The sequence below is a fragment of the Pristiophorus japonicus genome, chromosome 1, assembly GCF_044704955.1.
Source record: "Pristiophorus japonicus isolate sPriJap1 chromosome 1, sPriJap1.hap1, whole genome shotgun sequence".
Lineage (NCBI taxonomy): Eukaryota > Metazoa > Chordata > Chondrichthyes > Pristiophoridae > Pristiophorus > Pristiophorus japonicus.
The window spans coordinates 414,540,836-414,557,763 of NC_091977.1; the positions used below are offsets into that span (position 1 = coordinate 414,540,836).

Sequence of the window (16,928 nt, forward strand, 5' to 3'; positions counted from 1 at the left end):
TGCTACATCCCCACCAACACCTGGGCGCCCCTGGCCAAAGACCACCCCAAGTGGAGGAAGAGCATCCGTGAGGGCGCTGAGCATCTAGAGTCTCGTCGCCAAGAGCATGCAGAGAACAAGCGCAGGCAGCGGAAGGAGCGTACGGCTACCAGTCCCACCCACCCTTTCCTTCAACGATTGTGTCCCACCTGCGACAGAGACTGTAATTCCCTTATTGGACTATTCAGTCACCGAAGGACTCACTTTTAGAGTGGAAGCAAGTCTTCCTCAATTTCGAGGGACTGCTTATGATGATGTTGACAACAGGCTCCCGAGGTCGTGGATTTTGATAACTGGGGGGGGGCAGTGTTGTGTGGCGGGGGCAGGTTGGTAGAGGACCTTTATCTTACGGATGTTTAGTGTAAGGCCCATGCTCTCGTAAACCTTGGTGAAGGTGTTGACGATGGCTTGGAGTTCGGCCTCCGAGGAAGGATGTGAAGGCTTTGGAAAGGGGACAGAAGAGATTTACTAGAATGGTTCCAGGGATGAGGGAATACAGTTACGTGGGTAGACTCGAGAACCTGGGATTTCCTTGGAGCAGAGAAGGCTAAGAGGAGATTTGATAGAGGTGTTTAAAATCTTGAAGGGTTTAGATAGAGTTAGTAAAATGAAACTGTTTCCAATGGCTGAAGGGTCAATAATGAGAAGGCACAGATTTAAGGTGATTGACAAGAACCATAGGTGAAATGATGGGAAACTTTTTTAGCAACGATGGTTAGGATTTAGAATGCATTGCCTGATAGGGCGGTGGGTATAAAGCCAATAGTAGCCTTCAAAAGGGAATCGAATAAATACTTGAAGGAGAAAAAAATTGCAGGGATATGGGGAAAAAGAGGAGTGGGGGCGAGTGGAACTAACCTGATTGTTCTTCGAAAGAGCCTGTGTGGACTTGATTGGCTGAATGGACTCCTTCTGTGCTGTACTATTCTATGATTCTATAAATGGGAAAGATACCCTGTGCGCATCATGTTGTAATAAAACCATACTTGTACACACACGATTGATGGGTAATTAAAAACAGAAAATGCTGGAAATACTCAGCAGGTCAGACAGCATCTGTGGAGAAAGAAACAGATTTAACATTTCAAGTCGATGACCTTTCATCAGAACCGTGGGTGCCCAGGCTGCAAATTGGCCTTGTCTAAGAGCAGGAACATCAGATTAAAATATAAATTGGAGAGGTTGGCACACGTGCATGCCAGTCTCCCAAGGCTCACACTGTAAGTTAGAACTAGCTTACAATTTCTTAAATTTATAAATTTCCAAACCCATAGATCGCCAATATTTTATTTCAAAATCTGTTACCAAGTGCCTAGTCACATCCAAACTGATTAGGGTGTATTTACTTTTCATGAAGATCTTCTGAACTTATTTTATTTCATAGAAATTTTTCGAGTTGAGTAATAAACAATCTTTCATTCTATTTAGAAAATGTCCTTCACTTAGATGAAATGTCCTTGATCTAAGTAACTCCACATTAGCCTGTGGGGTTAGTAACAAACATCAGAACCAATGTTACATCCTGAAAGTACCCATTTTTTGTCTTCTACAGAAGCAGCGATTAGCACAGCATTTGCAATTTGTGTTATAAATTGAGCCGATCTTGAACTTGAGATGTTTATGCCACACAATCTCTCAGTCCATTGTACAGTGGCAGTTGCTATTGAGAATAAGTTGTTTTAATCTGGGACAGATGCTGCCCATGTCGAGATGTGTCTCCTCTCTGCAGCATCTGGGTGGGATATTTGAGAATGGCTGTGCATTCTTGCAATAAGTCTTTGCACAATCTTTTTATACACAATCTTATTGCAACATATAAAGGATTTTGTGATCTGCTATTTTCACCAGTAAATAATGTGTGTAATAATTGAAGGAAGAAAGCGTAGTACCACCATCAGTTGGCCAATTGATCGACTCTTCCTTTTCACCTTTTGATTCCATGGCTGTTGCTATGCTCTCTGACATTAAGTCTTGGACGAGCCAGATCATTCTTTAGCACTGACCAGACAAAAGACATCTAGTTCACTTCCCATCAGCAACTTTACACCTCACATGCTTATTCCACTTTCCACACTGCTGCTATTGCTGCTTCAGATTAACCAGACAGGTGCACAGACTCCGTAACCTGTCAGTTTTGAGCTGAGTATTAAATCATGTATGTTGGCAAGATGGTTTAGTTCCATCTCTGGAGCATCATCCCATTGCCACTGAAATCCTCATCCAAACCTTTGTGACTTTGAGAGTTGATTTCTCGAATGCTTTCATTACTGGCCTCTTCAGCTCCATCCTACAAATAAAATATGCAAAACTCTGGTGTACATCCTGTCCTTCATATTCCCCACCCTATTTGTGTTGATCTCCACTGGCTCCCTGACTGACAAACGATCAACTTTAAAACCTGGCCCATGTGATCCCAGGTGTGCTTGCGAACCACATGCGCCCTGGGATATGTGGGCCTCTACGCATGTAGATCGATCTTCACCTTACCAGTACAATTTTCTACAGCCTTGGATAACAGCACTCCAACTTGAACTTCGACTGTTGCCCTTCCACTGTATCATTGATGCAGAGTCACCAGTCACCACTTGTCTTATACTGCGGAATTTCCTTCTTAAAAGTCTTCTCCTTGCCGCGCTTCACCCACTTTCCACAATCTCCTTAAAAATTATCCTTTTGATGATGCCTTTGGTTACTTCCCCTTAATGAATTCCTGCTCGATAACCACCACTCCCCCTGTAAAATACTTTAGGATGTTTTGTTGCTGAAAGATACTTGGATAAATGTAAATTGTAAGGTTGAGCTAAATTTTTGTAGGATATACATAATGTCTAATATCAAGGTAGGTGTTGGTGGCTGGCTTCAAATGAAGCAAGAATGTTATGTAATTAATAAGCAGTAAATCAATAAATAGAAGAGCTCAGGTTAGAGTAGGTCAAATGTAGTTACTTTTGGCAGCCTAATCGGTGTTATACATTTAACTCTTATTTGCGACTAGAATTTGCGGTCAGAGGCTTTCCGTGGGCAGAAGCCTCTGACCAGCAGAAAATCTACGCACTTACCTTCTGCTTCGGGATCCACAGAGACTCGCGCTCCTGGGCCTCTGTGCATACATGCGTAGAGGCCCACGTATCCCAGGGCGCATGTGATTCGCAAGCACACCTGGGATCACATGGGCCATCTCAACCAATGAAAGAAGGGAATCCTCATTCATGCTTATGGGGATTCTGTATGCAAGTATGAATGGGGATCACACAAAAAATACATTTAGCATAACAAATAAATTAAAAGAATACATTACATATTTAAAATTAATTGAAATACAATATAATTAAACATTTAAAGCAAAAATTTTACCAGGCGTAAGAATTTCACGGGCATTCGCTGGGCAGAAGTTGAGCAAATAGCGCAACTCTCCACCCACGGAGACCCTTTTTCCAGGGATGCAGGTGATCTGTCAAGAAAATTCTTGACGGATCACAAGTTCCAGGTTTTAGCGCATGCCTAAACCCAGAACTTGTGCGGCCCTTACGGGCGCATACGCACCCGTAGGGGCCACAAATTACGGCCCTGTAATATTCGGTCAATACTATAAGATTTTGTGATGTCTTTAATTTTTTTTCACATTTGTCACTGCTCTTTTTGGTAGTTAATAGTACACAGGTTTCTAAATTTCTTTTTCAGGCTTTAAATTATTGTTGGAAGTTTTTAGTGTTATGCATGGTCCACAAGAGGAGTGTGTCAAAGCTTTGAAAAATGGTCACTTGTTGGCCATCTCACCAGGTGGAGTCCGTGAAGCACTCTTTAGTGACGAGACATATAACCTCTTTTGGAGTGGTCGGAAGGGATTCGCTCAAGTGGCAATTGATGCTCAAGTGGTGAGTATAGTTAAGCTATGAATTTTTTCTTTAGAGAATGTATCATTTACTTCAGTCTGTATTTTGTGTCTGTCTTTATACTTGAAAAATGTTCTTCCCCCAAAGGAAATCCCTCATAACTACTTATGTTTGCTGCTATCCTTTCTAGCCAAGAGGTGTAGCTTCCATTGTAGCTTCCATTGCCATGGTGATTGCCAAGCAGAGTGGTTACAGGTGCCAGTCCAGATACTTAAGCACAAAAATCTAGGCTGACACTCCAGTGCAGTTCTGAAGGAGGTGCTGTCTTCTGGATGAGACGTTAAACCAAATGGACGTAAAAGATCCCATGGCACTATTTCAAAGAAGAGCATGAAAGTGTGACTGCTGTATTCAAGAGTTAACTGCAAATACCTTTTCATGTACTACTGTTAATTTAAAATTAATTTTTACTCATTCAGCAAAATTAGTAGTATGAATTGAGCAATTTTAATAAAACAGCAGATGTGATTGTGTTTGCATTTCAATTTGAATTAACAATTTGAAGAAACTTTAAACTAGTAGACTGTAATTTAATCAATGTAGATACATTTTAGAAAGATTCTGTTTTAGTTGTAATTTCCGATGTCCTGGACAATATTTATCCCTCAATCAACACTACAAAAAAAATTTATTTGGTCATTATCACATTGCTGTTTGTGAGAGCTTGCTGTGCACAAATTGGCTGCTGCATTCCCTACATTACAACAGTGACTACACTTCAAAAGTAAAGTGCTTGGAATGTCCTGAGGTCGTGAAAGGTGCTATATAAATGCAAGTCTTTATTTTGTAACATGAAAATGCAGTTTTAAATAATCTGTGGTCCCCATCTCAATTAATTTGTGGCCAGTGGTGCAGCATAGTCAGTGGTAGAAAATGAGCTTGCATTGGTGATTCTCCAATTACGGGTTTTAATCAGTCTCAGTCTTCTTATTAAGGGGGACCAACCAGTAAGAATCTAATTTGAATTACATCAGCAAAGCCCAGAGAAATTATTGCCTATCCTTTCTCTCAATTGGGGAATGGCATGTGGCACAGAGGACTAAATAGTGAAAACTGACTGGTAAAAGTGCTTACAGCAAGAAAAATATCTTTGTGAAAGTATCATTTTGTATCAAATGACTTGGAAGATTGGGACTGAGTGTAACGTAGCCAAGTTTGCTGACGATACAAAGATGGGAGGAAAAGCAATGTGCGAGGAGGACACACAAAACCAGTAGATGTGGTGTATTTGGACTTCCAGAAGGCATTTGACAAGGTGCCACACAAAAGGTTACTGCACAAGATAATAGTTCACGGGGATGGGGGTAATATATTAGCATGGATAAAAGATTGGCTAACAAGCAGAAAACAGAGTCGGGATAAATGGTTCATTCTTTGGTTAGCAATCAGTAACTAGTGGGGTGCCACAGGGATCAGTGCTGGGACTCCAACTATTTACAATCTATATTAACGACTTGGAAGAAGGGACTGAGTGTAACGTAGCCAAGTTTGCTGACAATACAAAGATGGGAGGAAAAGCAATTTGTGAGGAGGACATAAAAAAGCTGCAAAAAGACAAAGACAGGCTAAGTGAGTGAACAAAATTTGGCAGATGGAGTATAATGTTCGAAAGTGTGAGATCATGCACTTTGGCAGAAAAAAAATCAAAGAGTAAGTTATTATTTAAATGGAGAAAGATTGCAAAGTGCCGCAGTACAGCGGGACCTGGGGTTACTTGTGCATGAAACGCAAAAGTATGCAGGTACAGCAAGTGATCAGGAAGGCCACTGGTATCTTGGCCTTTATTGCAAATGGGATGGAGTATAAAAGCGGGGAAGTTTTGCTACAGCTATATAAGGTATTGGTGAGGCCACATCTGGAATACTGCATGCAGTTTTGGTTTCCATATTTACGAAAGGATGTACTTGCTTTGGAGGCAGTTCAGAGAAGGTTCACTAGGTTGATTCCGGTGATGAGGGGGTTGACTTATGAGGAAAGGTTGAGTAGGTTGGGCCTCTACTCATTGGAATTCAGAAGAATGATGTGTGATCTTATCGAAACGTATAAGATTATGAGGGGGCTTTACAAGGTGATGCAGAGAGGATGTTTCCACTGATGGGGGAGACTAGAACTAGAGGGCATAATCTTAGAATAAGGGGCCGCCCATTTAAAACTGAGATGAGGAGAAATTTCTAGTCTGAGGGTTGTAAATCTGTGGAATTCGCTGCCTCAGAGAGCTATAAAAGTTGGGACATTGAATAAATTTAAGACAGAAATAGACAGTTTCCTAAACGATAAGGGGTTATGGGGAGCGGGGGAGAAGTGGAGCTGAGTCCATGATCAGATCAGCCATGATCTTATTGAATGGCGGAGCAGGCTCGAGCGGGTCCTATGGCCTACTCCTGTTCCTATTTCTTATGTTCTTATGTTTATCTACATTATACTGCATCTGCCATTTGTTCTTATGAGTGATTTCTGTTACGTGGATAGACTGAAGAAGTGGATGTTCTCCTTAGGGCAGGGAAGGCTAAGAGGAGATGTGATCGAGGCGTTTAAAATCATGAAGCCTTTAAATAGAGTAAATAAAGAGAAACTGTTTCCAATGGCTGAAGGGTCGATAACAAGAGGGCACAGATTTAAGGTGATTGACAAAAGAACCAGAGGCCACATGAGGAAAAACTTTATTATGCAATAAGTGGTTAGGATTTGGAATGCACTGCTTGATAGGGTGGTGGAACCTGACGACTCCCAGTGATCCAGAGACACAGAATGTTCACAGCGCCTGGTCTGCACTCAAGACCTCCATAAATAGCACCTGTGAAGAGATGCTTGGTCACTCGACCAGGAAACGTCAAGACTGATTCGACAAGAACGATCAGGAGAGCCAAGAGCTAATGAGCCGCAAGTGCAAGGCATTCTTGAACTGGAAACACCAACACAACTCGAGAGCAAGAAAGCAGCTCTATAGACGTCTGAAGGCCGAGGCCCAACAAAAAAGTCCTGACCGAAAGAACAGATCGTGGGTGGAGAAAGAGCAGGAGATCCAGCAACTAACTGACAACCACGACGTGCATGGATTCTTTAGCGCAGTCAAGACCACCTATGGCCCAAGCACCCAAGGTCCTACCCCACTGAAGGCCAAGAACAGAGAGGTACTCATAAAGCACAGAGGGGCAGTCAGTGCCCACTGGAAGGAGCACTTCAAAAATCTCCTTAACCGAGACTCTGTCTTCGACGTGAGTGTCCTCGACTCCATCCCGCAGCATGCTACCCGCCACCACCTCAGCACAACCCCAGCCCGGCATGAGGTTAAAAATGCCATCCGACAGCTGAAGAACAACAAGGGCTCAGGAGCAGATGGAATCTCCACCGAAGCACTAAAGCAGGGCGGAGAAGCACTATTGGCGAGAATACATGAACTCATTTATCTTATTTGAAATGAGGAGAGCATGCCAGGCGATCTCAAACGTTGTAATCGTGACCATCTTCAAGAAAGGTGACAAGTCCGATTGCGGTAATTACAGAGGAGTTTGCCTGCTGTCTGCCACAGGGAAAGTCATTGCAAGAATCCACCTCAATCACCTTTTTCCCAGTGGCTGAAGAGCTCCTCCCAGAATCGCAATGCGGATTCCACCCACTAAGGGGCCCAATGGACATGATCTTCACCACACGTCAAATTCAAGGGAAATGCAGTGAACAGCACTAACCTATGTACATGGCCTTTGACTGCACAAAGGCCTTCGACACTGTCAACCGTGAGGGATTATGGAGTGTTCTCAAATTCGGCTGCCCTCAAATGTTTGTCACCATCCTCCGCCTGCTTCACAAGGACATGCAAGCCGTGATCCTGACCAACAGATCCACTACAGATCCAATTCACGTATGACCGCGATCAAGCAAGGCTGTGTCATCGCACCAACACTCTTCTCAAGCTTCCTTAGTGCAATGCTCCATCTCGCCCTCAGTAAACTCCCCGCTGGAGTGGAGCTAATCTACAGAACAAATGGGAAATTGTTCAACTTCAGTCACCTACAGTCCAGATACAAGGTCATCCCATCCTCTGTCATTGCATTACAGTATGCAGACGACACTTACGTCTGCACACACTCTGAGGTCGAACTCCAAACCATCATCAACACCTTCACTGAAGCGTACAAGAGCATGGGCCTTGCACTAAATATCCGTAAAACAAGGGTCTTCTACAACCTGTCCCTGCCACATAATACTGCCTCCCTGATTATCAAAATCCACGACGAGGCCTTGGACAACGTGGACCATTTTCCATACCTCGGGAGCCGACTGTCAACATGGGCAGACGACGATGACAAAGTCCAACACCACCTTCAATGTGCCAGTGCAGCCTTCGGTCACCTGAGGAAGGGAGTGTTTGAAGACCAGGACCTCAAACCCAGTGATACCTGCCCTCCTATATGCTTCAGAGACATGGACCATGTACAGCAGGCACCTCAAAGCACTGGAGAAGTACCACCAACGCTGCCTCTGCAAGATCCTGCAAATCCATTGGCAGGATAGGCACACCAACGTTGGTGATCTCGCTCAGGCCAACATCCCCAGCATCGAAGCATTGACCACGCTCGATCAGCTCTGATGGATGGGCCACATCATCCACATGCCCGATTCAAGACTCCCAAAACGAGCGCTGTACTAGGAGCTCCGACACGGCAAGCAAGCCCCAGGCGGGCAGAGGAAACGCTTCAAGAATACCCTCAAAGCCTCCTTGGAAAAAGTGCAACATCCCTACCGACACCTGGGAATCCCTAGCCCAAGACCGCTCAAAATGGAGGAAAAGCATCCGGGAAGGCGCCTAACACACGGAAGTCAAACGCAAACAGCGGAAAGAGCGCACGACAACCCAAGCGCCCCACCCACCCGTCCCTTCAACCATCATCAGTCACCTGAGAACTAAGTGGAAGCAAATCATCCTCGACTCCGAGGGACTGCTTAAGAGAAGGTGGATACAGATTCAATAGTAGCCTCCAAAAGGAAATTGGATATATACTTGAAGGAGAAAAAATTGCGGGGATGTGGGGAAAGAGCAGGGGAGTGGTACTAAGTGGATTGCTATTCAAAAAAGCTGGTGCAGACTCACTGGGCCAAGAGACCTCCTTATGAGCTGTACTATTCTTTGATTCTATTATAATGTTATTTGCCACTTTAATGTAAAAAGGAAAGACTTGCATTTATATTGCACCTTTCATGACCTCAGGATGTCCTGAAGCGCCAATGAAATACAAAGAAAGACTTGCATTTATACTAATGTATTAATATGTGATCCTGTGAAGATGTATATGGTTGGATGACAAGACATTGAAGGGCTGGAGGGCATCGCTCCAAAGGGACATGATTTCAGTTAGACAGGGCAAAGGATCACGGGTATTCGGGACAGGATCTTCTACTCGCAGTTAGAAACATAGAAACATAGGAAATAGGTGCAGGAGTAGGCCATTCGGCCCTTCGAGCCTGCACCGGCATTCAATATGATTATGGTTGATCATGCAACTTCAGTACCTCACTCCCGCCTTCTCTCCATACCCCCTGATCCCCTTAGCCGTAAGGGCCACATCTGACTCCCTCTTGAATATATCCAACGAACTAGACTCAACAACTTTCTGTGGTAGAGAATTCCGCAGGCTCACCACTCTCTGGGTGAAAAAGTTTCTCCTCATCTCGGTCCTATATGGCTTACCCCTTATCCTTCGACTGTGAGCCTTGGTTCTGGACTTCCCCAACATCGGGAACATTCTTTCTGGATCTAACATGTCCAATCCCGTCATAATTTTATATGTTTCGATGAGATCCCCTCTCATTCTTCTAAATTCCAGTGAGTATAAGCCTAGCCGATCCAGTCTTTCTTCATATGTCAATCCTGCCATCCTGGGAATTAGTCTGGTGAACCTTCGCTGCACTCCCTCAATAGCAAGCACGTCCTTCCTCAGATTAGGAGACCAAAACTGCACACAATACTCAAGGTGTGGTCTCACCAAGGCCTGTACAATTGCAGTAAGACCTCCCTGCTCCTATACTCAAATCCTCTTGCTATGAAGGCCAGCATGCCATTTGCTTTCCTTACTGTCTGCTGTACCTGCATGCCTACATTCAGTGACTGATGTACCATGACACCAGGTCTCGTTGCACCTCCCCTTTTACTAATCTGTCACCATTCAGATAATCTGTCTTCCTGTTTTTGCCACCAAAGTGGATAACCTCACATTTATCCACATTATACTGCATCTGCATGCATTTGCCCATTCATCTAACCTGTCCAAGTCACCCTGCAGCATCTTGGCATCCTCCTCACGGCTCACACTGCCACCCAGCTTAGTGTCATCTGCAAACTTGGAGATATTACATTCAATTCCTTCGTCCAAATCATTAATGTATATTGTAAATAGCTGGGGTCACAGCACTGAACCTTGCGGCACCCCACTAGTCACTGCCTACCATTCTGAAAAAGACCCGTTTATTCCCACTCTTTGCTTCCTGTCTGCCAACCAGTTCTTTATCCACGTCAATACATTACCCCCAATATCATGTGCTTTAATTTTGCACACTAATCTCTTGTGTGGGACCTTGTCAAAAGCCTTTTGAAAGTCCAAATACACCACATCCACTGGTTCTCCCTTAGCCACTCTACCAGTTACATCCTCAAAAAACTCGAAGATTTGTCAACCAAGATTTCCCTTTCATAAATCCATGCTAAGTTGGACCGATCCTGTCACTGCTTTCCAAATGCGCTGCTATTACATCTTTAATAATTGATTCCAGCATTTTCCCCACCACCGATGTCAGGCTATCCGGTCTATAATTCCTTGTTTTCTCTCTCCCTCCATTTTTAAAAAGTGGGGTTACATGAGCTACCCTCCAATCCATAGGTACTGATCTTGAGTCCATGGAATTTTGGAAAATGACCACCAATGCATCTACTATTTCTAGGGCCACTTCCTTAAGTACTCTGGGATGCAGACTATCAGGCCCTGGGGATTTATTGGCCTTCAGTCCCATCAGTTTCCCGAACACCATTTCCTGACTAATAAGGATTTTCCTCAGTTCCTCCTCGCTAGATCCTCGGTCCCCTAGTATTTTCGGGAGTTTATTCGTGTCTTCCTTAGTGAAGACAGAACCAAAGAATTGGTTCAATTGGTCTGCCATTTTCTTGTTCCCCATTATGAATTCACCTGATTCTGACTGCAAGGGACCTACATTAGTCTTCACTAATCTTTTTCTATTTACATATCTATAGAAGCTTTTGCAGTCAGTTTTTATGTTCCCTGCAAGCTTACTCTCATACTCTTATTTTCCCCCTCCTAATTAAACCCTTAGTCCTCCTCTGCTGAATTCTAAATTTCTCCCAGTCCTCAGGTTTGCTGCTTTTTCTGGCCAATTTATATGCCTCTTCCTTGGATTTAACACTATCCGTAATTTCCCTTGTTAGCTACGATTGAGCCACCTATCCTGTTTTATTTTTACCCCAGACAGGGATGTACAATAGTTGTAATTCATCCATGTGATCTTTAAATGTCTGCCATTGCTTATCCACTGTCAACCCTTTAAGTATCATTCGTCTGTCTATCCTAGCCAAATCCCACCTCATACCATCGAAGTTTCCTTAAGTTCAGGACCCTAGTCTCTGAATTAACTGTGTCGCTCTCCATCTTAATGAAGAATTCTACCATATTATGGTCACTATTCCCCAAGGGGCCACGCATGACCAGATTGCTAATTAATCCTCTCTTGTTACACAAGACCTAGTCTAGGATGGCCTGCTCTCTAGTTGGTTCCTCGACATATTGGTCTAGAAAACTATCCCTTATACACGCCAGGAAATCCACCTCCACAGTATTGCTACCAGTTTGGTTAGCCCAATCAATATGTAGGTTACAGTCACCCATGATAACTGCGGTACCTTTATTGCACGCGTCCCTAATTTCCTGTTTGATGACATCCCTAACCTCCCTACTACTGTTTGGTGGTCTGTACACAACTCCCACTTACGTTTTCTGCCCTTTGGTGTTTTGCAGCTCTACCCATTTAGATTCCACATCATCCAAGCTAATGTCCATCCTTACTATTGCGTTAACCTCCTCTTTAACCATTAACGCTACCCCACCTCCTTTTCCTTCCTGTCTATCCTTCCTGAATATTGAATACCCCTGGATGTTGAGTTCCAAGCCTTTCTTTATCCTGGAGCCATGTCTCTGTAATCCCAATTACATCATAACTGTTAACAGCTATCTGCGCAGTTAATTCGTCCACTTATTACGAAAGCTCCTCGCATTGAGACACAGAGCTTTCAGGCTTGTTTTTTTTAACACTCTTTGCCCTTTCAGACTTATGTTGTAATGTGGGCCTTTTTGATTTTTGCCCTTGATATCTCTGCCCTCCACTCTTGCTTTTCTCCTTCCTACCTTTTGCTTCTGCCCCTTTTTTACTTCCTGCTGCCTCCCTGCATAGATTCCCATCCCCCTGCCATATTAGTTTAAACCCTCCCCAACAGCACTAGCAAACACCCCGCCTAGGACATAGGTTTCGGTCCTGCCTAGGTGCAGACTGCCCGGTTTGTACTGGTCCCAACTCCCCCAGAACCGTTTCTAATGCCCCAGGAATTTGAATCCCTCTCTTCTGCACCATTCCTCAAGCCACGTATTCATCAAGCCACGTATTCATCTGAACTATCCTGCAATTCCTACTCTGAGTAGCACGTGGTACTAGTAGCAATCCTGAAATTACTACCTTTGAGGTCCTACTTTTTAATTTAACTCCTAGCTCCCTAAATTCAGCTTGTAGGACCTCATCCCATTTTTTTTTACCTATATCGTTGGTACCTATATGCACCATGACAGCTGGCTGTGATCCCCCTCCCCCTCCAGAATGCCCTGCAGCCGCTCCGAGACATCCTTGACCCTTGCACCAGGGAGGCTACATATCATCCTGGAGTCTCGGTTGAAAGGGTTGTACTTCACATCAGGTTGTACTGCACACTAAGCAGCAATAAGATTCAGAGACTGGTCATAACTTGTGAGCTCCGAGCTAAATAAAAGGGCATGAAGAAATTAAGTCCACCAGCATGCCACTCTCCCAAAACCCCTCAGCGTAATTCCAGCAGGAAGGGATGCATTTGTACCTTCACTATGATTTTATGCCAGTCTTCCCCTATTTTGATGCTTATGAAGGTAATGAGGATCTTTTTCCTTACTACTTCAGATTCTCCACTGTTATCTGGTGATTTAAGTCCCACTCCCAGGCCTCCTTTAGACTTTAGGTTGTTTGCTGATGTGCTAGTGAATAGATTGTATTGGTTGGAGGGGAATTCTTTATTTGAAAGAACCAGGGAATGGGACTAACTGGATTGCTCTTTGAAAGAGCTGGCACAGACTCAATGGGTCAAATGGCTTCCTTCTGTGCTGGATCATTCTATGATTCTATAAAAGTCTGTGGGTAAGTATAATGAATGGCTAGCATCATTTGTTCACAACTGACCACAATATCGACAATGTTCTTAGTACTGATATATAATGAGATTTTTCATGATTAAACTATGAAGAATTACCCATTTTCTAACTCTGAAAACTGCTAATGTTCTGTGTTTTGTACTCTGAGGTACTGTTCTAAGTAACTCCCAAGTTCTAAAGAATCTGATTGGCATGCAATTATAATAAGAGTTTTGACTAGGCTCAATATCTGGAATCCCCCGATTGAAAAAGTCAGCAGACATGTTGGCTACTGGATAAAATTCACATTCTCTCCGCTTTTTTTATTTTGGCAATTTTAAAAATCAGGCCGATTGATTTTTGTTAACATTTTGTTTTAACACCGTTATAATCAGTGATGCAATATGATCGCATTACCAATCATGCCATCATGGACCATTAACTAAGCTATTAAATTATCTTGCAATACCACTTGCCAGACACCAGTATTGTTTTTAAAACTTTGAATTTATGAAGGAGGTGATCTTCATATTATTCCAAATGGACAGTTTTGCAAAGGACATTTAGCTTGAAATAATGTTTCAAAGAACCCTGAGAACGGGATATGAGCAAAATTTTAAATGGGAATTTTTGTAATAATAGAACAAATTTGGGAAGCTGCCATGCTGCAAGCGTTCATCGGTTGGGGACAGAGTTTACAAGTTTCCAATACATGTTTACAACATCTGAAACAGATTGCTGAAGCCAAATTAAGCTCATGATCTGGGGTAGATCTGGGATCGTCATTTTGCAATTTCCTGCAATTTTAAAGCGGCCTGTGAACTTGTCAGATTTATATTGAGCTCAGACATGGAGCTAAGTCTTTGCCGGGTCGTCCGTCAAATTAATATATTTATAGGAATATAGGTTCCAATTGCAGGATACAATAAATCATCAACTATTCCCATTGTGTAAATTTACTCTTGCCCTGCTCGTAATGTGCCTCCGAACTTAGTATCATTTGCAAACATGGAGGTACAACTCTCTATTCCTTCATCTAAGTCATTGATAAATATGGTGAAAAACTGAGGCCCCATTGAAAATCCCTGGGGAACACAACTGGTCACAGCCCGACAGAGTACATTCTCTTTATCCTTACTTGGTCTCGTACTTCCTAACCAATTACCAACCCATATCACAAAGTTACCTTCAATGCCTTCTGGAAGTCCATATAGACAACATCCATAGACACTTTCCTATCCATCATGTTAGTTACCTCCTTAAAAGATTCAATTAAATTAGTAGACATGATCTACCCTTCACAAATCCATGAAGGCACGACTGCTGATTAAAGTTGGGGATGCGCAAGTGGCCAGAATTGGAAGACTGCAGAGATCTGAGGACTGTGGGGCTGGAGGAGGTTACTGTGATGTGGAGGGGCGAGGCCATGGCGGGATTTTGAAAACTAGGATTAGAATTTTTAAATCGAGGTGTTGCCAATAGTGAGTCTCATCATATTGAACTTGTTCACGTGCTCAGTAACTCTGTTCCTGACAAACACCAAAAATTCAGTTCCCAAGCCAACGACTCCACCCCTCTCCCTGGCAATTATCTGAGGCTGAACCAGACTGTTCACAACCTTGGTGTCATATTTGACCCTTAGATGAGCTTCCGACCACAAATCCGCTCCAGCACCAAGGCATCGACTTCCACCTCCATAACATCACCCTGTCTCTGTCCCTGCCTCAGCTCATCTGCTGAAATACACATCCATGCCTTTGTTACCTCTAAATGGGACTATTCCAATGCTCTCCTGGCCAACCTCCCATCATCCACCCTCCATAAACTTGAACACATCCAAAACTCTGTTGTCCGTATTCTAACTCACACCATCATCCCTGTACTTGCTGACGTACATTGGCTCCCGGTCTGGCAACACCTCAATTTAAAAATTCTAATTGTTTTCAAAATTCCTCCATGGCCTCGCCTCTCATCACTCTAACCTCCTCCAGTCCTACAATCCTCAGATCTCTGCGGTCTTCCAATTCTGGCCACTTGCGCATCCCCAACTTTAATCGGTAGCCATGCCTTCAGCTGCCTGGACCTTAAGCTCTGAAATTCCCTCCCTAATCCTCTCTGCCTTGCTACCCCTCCTCCTCCTTTAGGATGCTCTTTAAAGCTCTTTGACCAAGCTTTTGGTCTTCTGTTCTAATTACCTTATGTGGCTTGGTGTCAAATTTTGTTATCATTTTTGTAAAGTACCCTGGGATATTTTACTACGTTAAAGATGCTATATAAATGGAAGTCGATAATGATTGATTCCATTAGCTTCCCCACAACTGATTTTAAACTGACAGGTGTGGTGTTTCCTGCTTTATCCCTCCTACCCTTCTTAAATAATGGAGTGACATTTGCAAGTTTTCAATCCAAAGGCACAATTCCTGAATCCAGATGATTAATGCATCACAATTTATTCGCCTATTTATTTTACAACCTTGGGATGGATCCTGGAGATTTGTGTATTTTAAGTACCATTATTTTGTCCATTCTCATTTCTTGTATTAAATTCACTATGCTCCTTCCCTTTTAGGTTCCATTGTACAACTGTGTTACAGGGTTCCTGTGTCGTGGGCACTTGACCCGTCAGTGATTCAGCTTGGGAATTCCAATTGGTTACTACCAAGCTTTAGTGTATCATTAGCCGAATCAATCATACATAATGGGCCAAAAATTGGGGCATCTCCAGGTATGATGTGCGCACGCACCCGAAGAGGCCTCGCAAATGCCGGCTCTCGGTGCGCAATGCGCATGCGCCAAGAACCGGCTTTTGCGATCTGTCAAAATTCCCTTTGACAGATCGCATGCATCCCCGCAGGAAAGACATTCGTGGGCAGTGAATGTCCTTCAAACTCTTACGCCTGTTAAAAGCAGGTGTATAGCTTACTTTTACCAATGCAAGAGTTTTAAACATATAAATTAAATGGTATTACTTATTTTTGTTAAAAACCCTGTCTCTGAAGGTAAGTTAATTTTTAACATTAAAACATTGTTTTTTAAATTTCAAGAAAATACATTTTTTTCAAACATTTAATTTCATGCAGTTTCTATCAATTTTAAAAAAGTAGTGTTTTTTTAATTTATATTTGTGTTTTATTTGATTTTAGGTGTGTTCTCATTGATTGTGAATGATAATACATAATGATTAGGGGCCCAGGCCCATGTGATTCCAGGATATGATGCGATCCTGGAAGACATGTTCCCATACACTGGACTGCAAAACTAGGCCCCCGAGCGCAATCCTACGTTCCTCCGGGATATCACCAGATATTTTCATTGTTAAAATTTTGGTCGGAGGCATTCGTCCACAGGAAGCCTCTGACCACAATTTCTCCCCCCCGCCCCGGCCCCCAGTATATTCAAGCAACATTTGATAATCAAGGCTGGTATTGCCGGGTCCAAGTCTCTGGACAACAACGCAGCATGGTCAGTCTTGTTCAAATCTGCTGTATTTCATTCTGTTCATACTCTGTCATTTATACCCCCTTTCTTTATGGTTCTTTGGAGCATGCCTACTTTTGCATCAGCCGAA

General features: G+C 43.2%; 1 protein-coding gene across 6 annotated transcripts in view; it reads left to right on the forward strand.

Annotated features, from left to right (window-relative positions):
- The window catches only part of tmem68 (transmembrane protein 68), a 98,209-nt gene that overhangs the window by 61,014 nt on the left and 20,267 nt on the right, over nucleotides 1–16,928 (forward strand). For 5 of the 6 annotated variants that reach the window (XM_070892255.1, XM_070892246.1, XM_070892266.1 and 2 more), the window contains one exon: nucleotides 3,721–3,914. In XM_070892255.1, coding sequence (XP_070748356.1) covers nucleotides 3,721–3,914 — 194 coding nt within the window. Of the gene's footprint in view, nucleotides 1–3,720; nucleotides 3,915–4,062; nucleotides 4,271–16,928 lie in introns of those variants that run through there. The other variant, XM_070892276.1, reaches the window with a different exon arrangement.